General features: G+C 39.9%; 1 protein-coding gene across 1 annotated transcript in view; it reads right to left on the bottom strand.

Annotated features, from left to right (window-relative positions):
* rragd (ras-related GTP binding D) overlaps positions 1-8922 on the bottom strand; it is a 32725-nt gene that overhangs the window by 20685 nt on the left and 3118 nt on the right. The window contains exons 2-4 of the mRNA XM_032499826.1: positions 6061-6356; positions 4832-5031; positions 3762-3876 (exon numbers count right to left, since the gene is read on the bottom strand). Of these exons, the coding sequence (XP_032355717.1) occupies positions 3762-3876; positions 4832-5031; positions 6061-6356 (611 nt within the window). The remainder of the gene's footprint in view (positions 1-3761; positions 3877-4831; positions 5032-6060; positions 6357-8922) is intronic.

Below are 8922 nucleotides of genomic sequence, written 5' to 3'. Positions count from 1 at the left end.
TAATGAGCAGCATTACTCGATGCCAGAGTAACTTGCTAAGCAAATTCTGGATTTTCAGGGTACTCAGTCACAGTGAGAGAGAAAGATGTGACTGAATGGGACTGAATCAGTAAATAAACAGCTTTTCCCAATCTGAAGATTTAATTAACACATCAACTCTGACCAATCACAATGGAAATGAGCCAATAGGCTTTACTTTGGCTTTGTCCTTAATCAGTGTTCCTACTAGGCAGAGTTATACTGCATTTGAATCAAAGTTATTCACATAGGCGTGGATTTTGGTGGGGACGAGGGGGATGGTGGGTACGCGTACCTATCAGATTTCATCGTGAGTCATTCTGTACCCACTACTTGTTTTGAAAACCTCAAGCTCAATTTAGTTAACAAACAAAAATGTTCATAACACATAGTTCTTGAGCGACAGATGCTAACAAATCCCCAAAAATCTCTATCCCCACCGGGCAGGCACAGCCGTTCTGCTGCTGCGTTGGCTTCACGCTTCTTTCCTTTCCTAGCTCCTCTCTCTGAGTCGGATGTCACGTCATGTCACATATCAACATGGTACATGGATACATGAAGCCGAACATAGTGGGTCATATGTCTAATGCTTTATGAAACATGAAGCCGAACATAGTGGGTCAAATGTCTAATGCTTTATGAAATATGAAGCTGAACATAGTGGGTCAAATGTCTAATGCTTTATGAAATATGAAGCTGAACATAGTGGGTCTTATGTCTAATGCTTTATGAAATCTTGAGGCTTTCTTCTTCATAAATTGTGTCCGACATCATCACATTTTTGAATACATTTTTATTCATTTACATTAGTAAGCTAGAGGGCAGCGCCTTTCAAAACATGACCTGTGCGAAAGAGAATAAAAAAAAATAAAAATGAATGAGTCATTGTACCCAAGCACTTCTGAAAATGCACTTCCGAATGCGTCTCTGTCGCCAGCACATTTCAAATCAAACACCCATTGTTATTCAACCCATTAACTAATGTCATTTAATCAATCAAGCACTAATGGCTGAACCATAGCTTTCCATAAAAGACTAAATGTGACCCAAAGCATTTAGCATTTACAGTTTGAATGTCTAATGAACACAAAGAAATCCTTGGATTGAAAATTCTGGCGATTATGCAATAACCCTTCTAAAACTAGATGGAGACATCTGGCACAAAGACTTGAACGTACATACTCATTTTATTGTTTAAATCCAATGAAGGGGGGGGTGGCGAAACGGTGGGACTTATTGAAATTCTGCCTTCACCGTGGTGATAAAACAGGTGTGTGCTTGGTCTGACCTCATTTTCTACAGAATTAAACCAGCGGAAGTGACTTTGTTCAGCTTTGTGAAGACAGAGACCCGCTCAATGATGCTTGCAGGTTGGACTTTGGCGAGTCGGACCAGCTTCCTTCTGTCGGCCGAAAAAAAGGTCTGAACCTGCAAATTGCCGCTTGTGATTGTATTTGTTAGGACTCGAGCACCGAAGTTTAGGGCGAAGGCCCTAAACTGAAGGAATTATCATTTCTTTCTTTCTGCAAATGAATTGCCTTTTTATATCCCCTGCAGTAGCGAAGGCCCCAGAATCCATTGTAATAAATGTTGCAATGGATTTAATAATCTGTTTGGCACTATCCAGGTTGGGTGGAAGCTGTGCCATTGCCTGATCAATTGTCCTCTGGCTGCCATCAGGAAGCGGACGCTTTTCTTTCAACTCTGAGTGGTATCGAGAAATGTGGCTTTGCAGATTTGTTGTATTTCCAAAGTTTGTGATTTGAGTTCCACACACCTTACACACGGTGTAGGTCTTGTCCAGCTTCCCCTCGACCTCATGGAACCCAAAACGCTGCCATGCAGCAGCTTTTAAAGTAGCCGGTGCAGGTTGTATAGGTTTGTTGCTCGCCATTGCAGCCATTTAGTCGCCACTTAAACAACTGTCACGTGTTTGGTGCGTATCTAGCAGAGCAGAAAGGAGATTTTTCTGTAGCAATCTGCAGCAGGCAAACAGAATGTTACCGCAGGCAAACTAATTTAACTTTTAAAATTCTGTTTACTAACTCATCTGCAACGAGCATTGAATTGTCCCAAAGAGAATGGCGATACATCTAAGAATCGATTAGTTTTCCCACCCCTAGATGAAAGCACACTAAATTGCCATTCCTGGAGCCTTTTTCTTTAAACCAAGAGCACCACTGGACTTCATGAGGCTTCGTTTGGATTTCACAACTGAGCGGTGAACTGTGAGTAGAAGCTATAACGACACATTAACCATTAAGCTCATGTATGTGGCAGATAACAATCAAGTTGAACTGACAGGCACTGACATTTGCACAAGACAGAGTAAAACAAGCATAAATACATAAATATTACACGGACACTGGAATAACATTTCACCTAAGAAAATGTATGGCCTGTTTTTGAATGAATGGCATCAGCAGAGGTTTGCAAATGTTTTATTCAGTATGGCACACATAATATGAATGTGTGTGCAACAGGCTCTTTGGCAACAAGGCCCTGAATTGGAATCAGTGAGTAAAACACAACTAGAGGACTGTGGGCATTTTGGGGGTGGGCAGTGTCGGGAAGGTTACTTTAGAAATGTTACAGATTGCAAGTTACCCTATTTTAAATGTAACAGTATTGTAACTATATCGATTACTTTATCAAAAAAATGCAACCTAGTACATGTAATTACTTTTCTAAATGTCTAATGACAGCATCTGAAGCAATTTAACTGTCAGACGGGTGCCGCTGCAAATTCAAGCAGGAAAACCATTATCAAAAGTAGAATAGCATCAAACTGCAAAACGGCTGTGGCTGGAGACGGTAAGAGTAGACATTGTGCACATGAAACCAAAATTAAAATAGCTTTGCTTTTTATAGACAATACTGACATGTAACCCCCAGTGTGAGTAAATTACAGTACATGTAAGTAGTTACTCACACACACTGGTGATGTAGCGGCCATGTCAGAGGGGGAATCTAGTTCATATGCTTTAGTTTTTGAATTCATGAATGGTCTTTTGCAGGGTAAAATTCAGTAACACGATTTGAAAAGCAGTGTTGACATTCGATGCAACGCAACCTGTACGTTATGTATCACTACCACCTAGTGACTGGATTGTAAAGAACAGGAGGACACGCACGCACGCACGCACGCACGCACGCACGCACGCACGCACGCACGCACGCACGCACGCAGCACGCACGCACGCACGCAACGCACGCACGCAGCAGCACGCACGACGCACGCACACGCACGCACGCACGCACGCACGCACGACGCACGCACGCACGCACGCACGCACGCACACAACCCCCACACACACACACACACACACACACACACACACACACACACACACACACACACACACACACACACACACACACACACACACACACACACACACACACACACACACACACACACACACACACACAACACACAACACACACAACACCACCACACACACAACACACAAACACACACACACCCACACACACACACACACACACACACACACACACACACACACACTACTGTTGCCTAATCCAACTTGATTATTAAAATGCGGGGGAAACCCAGCAGCACACTGGGGAAAGGTCTCCATAGAGAGTCTTAGTTTTCAGATTCACTTGGTTCAGTAGCACTGCTTGGTTCAGATCAGATGCCAGGGCCCAGGTGTGTTTCTCTTAATGTTGTGTGGTGTAGTGTCAGGCTGGTTGTGTGTCGCAGCAGCCGGGTTACTCACAGATATGAAGATGTTGAGCAGGTTTTCCAGCGTGGGGAGCTGTGGAATGAGCTTCTGGACAACTTTACTGAAAGCCTCGAATATTGAGTGATCGTATATACTGGTTAAATAGAAGCTGTAGAAATCAGAGAGAAACATTTGAATCAGAATATACTGTATTTCAATAACAACATACTGTATATAGCTTTGTACAGAGGTGGACAGAAAACCAAAAAACAGTCACCAATCAAAGTATTAGCAATTCAAGGTGATCCCACACATTTCTATATAACATTACAGACAAATTAAATTACAAACTTGTATTAATTACAAACAATAAAGTTCCTGTAGAAAATATTCAGCTGCTATAGTCTGTGATAGAAATCTTTTTTAGGGCTGACTATCTTTTGAAAACGTCCGATACTAATGCAGATATCATACCTTCAGTATCAATACCAAAACAATTGAGTGTAACCTTACTTTGAGGAATATAGACATATTTTTCTACAAAACTCTAAGCACGAGCAACTACACAAGAAGTGTGTCTCAAGACTTGTCTCTTAAAAGGGCAAAGTTAAGATTCAAATCACTACTTGACAATTTTGGATACTCTACGGGCTGTTATTCATCCCCCAAAAAAGTTCAGAGGTTCAATAGCCGGCCGTAATCTTGTTTTCTCTCAATTTCTTAATGTCTCAAGCGCACAGATTCTCAAGGTGGTATTAAATAACCAATAGGTGTCTTCGAATTCTGGTGACTCTGCAGCAATATAAAGTTCAATTTAACTTCAAGTAATTTACCCAAAGAAAATGTGGAAATTACTACTTTTTGAATGAGTTACATCATCCCCAGGGACAGTGTAAAACAAGGTCCACCAAATATAAATCAATATCAAACATGTCTGAGCCTATGTGTGTTTCAAGGTCTAAAATGCATCAAATGTGTGTGAGTCGGTTTGTCAGTTTCCAAGGCATGAAAATATAATAAAAAACAAAAAACTGACTTAAAAACTGTAGATTTATGACAATATCAGTTCAATCCATATAAATAGGGAAACCAAAATCAGCCCAAAAGCTGCAGGTGAAGCCCACCTCAGGTGTATTCTTTCCAGGCCGGCATCTGCCAGGTCATCGTTGGCTCGTTTGTGGATGTCCCTCTGCTTCTCGATCTTATGGTCATTCGACAGGCCGTCCACTTTGTGAATGAACACCTCGAAGTTGATTTCCGGGTTGACTTTGTACGCCCGGGTCACTGTGAGGTGCAGCCTGCTCAGAGCCTCCACATAGTCATCCTATTACGACAAAGACAAAAGAGTCACACAAATGACCTTTAAATACCATCAACCGTGTAGATTTGGGGATTGAACGACTAAAGTCAGCACTCAGCTTCAAATCGCCAATGTTAGAAACAACTGGTGTAGTCATGGACTCAGACCTGAAGCCACATTACGACAGTAACAAAGTCAACCATGAGAATACACAACTTATTTTCCAAATGATATTTTACACAGATTTTCCTCAATAGTCGATGCAAATGACAGCTCTGGGAGGCTATTCTGACATCCTGCAAAGAAATTCAAGCAGAAACTCTCCAAAAACTCACCAGAGCGGGGGGAATGAGAGGGAGAAACACCAGAGCAGGGGGAATGAGAGGTGTATATGTAGCAAAAACTATATGTTTTTAAACCAAAACGCAGCGATGTAAACGTAGCCGAAGACCAAAAGCAGTGGATCACATCACTGTGTTCACACAGGCTTCCTGTCCCTCAAAAGACTTCTTTTAGTATATAAAGCACTGAATGTTTTTTTTCTGATCTGCTGCTCTATTATGAACCAGGACCTGTCAGGTGGTCTGGGACCTCTCTGTCAGGTGGTCTGGGACCTCTCTTTCAGGTGGTCTGGGACCTCTCTGCTTCCTGTCCACACAGTCAGAATCAAACAGGGGGAAGCAGCGTTCAGTTTTTATGCACCACATATCTGGAATACTGCAAAACTGCAGGTCCGCTACAACTCTCAGTCCTTTAAAATCAGGGCTAGAGTCTTCTTTCTTATTTCATATCAGTCTTATTCTATTTTAGCAGGTTTGTTTTAACTTAACTTCTCTTATTATTATTATTATTATATTATTTATATTTTATGTAAATCACTTTGAATTGTTCCTGAAATGTGATGTACAAATTAAGCTGCCTTGGGTTTTTGTATCAACATTTATTGTATCTGTGTCAGCACATAAGGAAAAAGAAATGTTCCTTATGTGCTGCTTCAGTATGTTTATAATGGTATGTTAATAATGCGTTATCGAGGTGGATTTGCGGGCTGACCTGTGAGTCGATGACAAAGATTAGCGCCCCGGTGCCTTTGAAGATCATCTCGTAGTCAAAGGTGGGGTCGAAGAAGTCGATCTGGCCAGGGAAGTCCCAGATCTGGAAGCTGACGAAGGAGCTGCTGGAGACGTCCTCTCGGCAGATCTTATTGGTGCTCTCCAAGAACAGGGTCTCGTTGGGCGACATTTTGTGAAAAACCACCTTCTGGATGGAGGACTTGCCGCTCCTCCTCAGGCCCATCAGCAGGATCCGGGGTCGGACCTCTCCGGTCAGAGAGTCGCTGAAGCCCAACACTGCACAACGGCCAGGGAGCAGAGGCACCGGGTTAGGGAAGAGCTGATGACCACACACGCTTTAAAGATTGCTTCAACGCTGAGTAATTAGATTCTCAAATAATATGGTAGTTATGTGCCTGAGATTAGGGCTGCACAATATGGGAAAAAAATATATATAACTGCGATTATTTTTGACTGATATTGCGATTTGATTCACTGTATTGGAGCGAATTCTCTTTTTTGTGTGATTCTTATTTTGATTGAAAAATATTCAAAAGAAAAAGTTATAATATAGTGTGGATATTGCACTACTCCATCATGCAATTGCAATGTAATTGTGATTAATTGTGCAGCCCTACCTTGGATTAAAAAAACAATAACAACTAAAAACTCAAAATCAAACAGAAACTTCCACAAGGAATAGAGACGTTTATTGTCCAGGTAAGGATGGCATTGTTTTTTTTTTTTTTGGGGGGGGTATTTAGAAAGTTTTGGGCAAGCAAACAACGTAAAAAAACGTAAGCCCCCCCCAGTGTCTACCTGGTAATAACCCCCGCCCACCCATATTCATAACTTCACCTGGTGGCTCAGGCTACGCAGTTCCTTCAAAATAAAAGCACTGACAGGAACTTAAAGTAACTAAAATCCAGATCCTAATGTCATAATCAAACTTATTCAGCTGTATAATTCCAACAATTCGCACAACGCAGATGAAGGATATTTTTGTCCCTTTTTCAGAGCCCATAAGTTATTTATTGCTGTCAGGTTGTGAAGACCATTTCAAACAATATATAAAAACGTGTATATTGGAAATAAATACCAACCCTGCCTTTAAGTCCTTTATCAATGTGAATTAATGTGAATTCAAACACTGGGAATTTGTATAATAAGAGCTAGCAGGCTGCAACATTGGGAGATATGTTAAAACAGCGGAAAGCCTCTTTACCCACATTAAGCAAAATAAACATCAAAAGAACTTCAGTGTCTCTTCTTGCACAAAATCTATTTATTTTAAAATGTCATCTAAATGTCTATTTTCAAAAATATTCAAGGCCTTGATGGGCCCGGTATGCAATTTGGCACCATAATAATAATAATAATAATAATAATAATAATAATAATAATGGAGGGTGATGGGGTAAAAACTAGAAAAATGCAATGCCGAGGCATCCGCTTCTGTAATAAAAACCTTGATATGTTCAAATTACACACTGACAAATGCTTGCATCATAAAATGTGAAATACCTTCCATTAACTAGGGTATATCTGCTCCACTACAACATGGATTATAATCTTGTGAACTACATGCTCTTACAAATAAACTAAAAAGTATTTAACTACTAAACTAAGTATTATGAAGGAAACACTGGGAAGTACTGCATCGTGCTCTCGAGTGTCAAAGTTCACTTTCTGAACAATTCGGAATTCAGATCATTGCACACAAAACACATAAAGAGTCTAAAAAATGTTTATTTAATTATTTATGTTATATTAAACCACAGGTTCAGGTTTTGTTGCGCTGTTAACCCTCGTGTTGTCTTCCTGTCAAAATTGAAAATCAACAATTTTGTTGACGCTTTTGATCGATGTTAACTGTTTCTTACGTTTTTGTCCTTTTTTCAACACTTTTGACCCTTTTTTCCAATGTTTGTCACTTTTTTGACATTTTCAACACTGCGTAACACTAACTTATTACCTTTAGTTTTACAGTTATTTTGGGAATTTATGGTCAATAAACCTCATTTATAGGAAATTATACCTAATGCTTGAGTTAGAAAAGCAGAAATTAGGAATTATTGAGACTAAAATTAAAGGAATGGATGTTAATGGATAATCACAGACTGGAATGTCAACTTTTACTCAATACTATTTCAAAAACACTTAATTTTTTTTTGTTGCATTTTTTCCAAATGCTATAAAATTGAATAAGACGCCCCAAAATTACCCCACAGAGCATTGTGTGGAATCACACAATCGTTATTTTGGGTAATTACAACTGGGTAGTTTAAAAAAGGAACATTGATATAAAAAAAAAAACGGGGACGAGGACAACATGAGGGTTACAGGGCATCCATGACACATCGTTTCAGACACCACAGCCCAAATCATAATGGGACAATACCCATTAAAACACTTAAAACGGACCACAATAAAGTCCAAAAACCAATGAATGAATAAACTACCCACGAGTACAGCTTGTATTAGGAAGGAACTGTTTTGACAACTGAGTGTGTTATTTCGTAATCTTACAAACTGAAAACAAATGATCCACAAAAATGAAATTATAACATATATATATATATAAGTGTCACAATGTCCCCAATATGAACAACACAATGTAATATGGTGCTGTGCATAGACATCGGTTAGGGAACACTGCCACCTAGTGGATGGGATGCTCCAGTCAGTTACGCACATCCAACAGGACACAGCCAGAGGAATCTTATGCTCATTTATAATGTTGGAATACGTGCTATAATGTCATAATGGACTGAAAACTCAACGAAACTAAGTTAAAAAAAATAAAAAAAAATAAAAAATGAATTAACCCTTGGGTTGTCTTCCCGTAAATTGAAAATCAACA

The sequence above is a fragment of the Etheostoma spectabile genome, chromosome 20, assembly GCF_008692095.1.
Source record: "Etheostoma spectabile isolate EspeVRDwgs_2016 chromosome 20, UIUC_Espe_1.0, whole genome shotgun sequence".
NCBI lineage: Eukaryota > Metazoa > Chordata > Actinopteri > Perciformes > Percidae > Etheostoma > Etheostoma spectabile.
The sequence above is the reverse complement of the archived record's forward strand: the minus strand, read 5'-3'. Positions and strand labels throughout refer to the sequence as shown.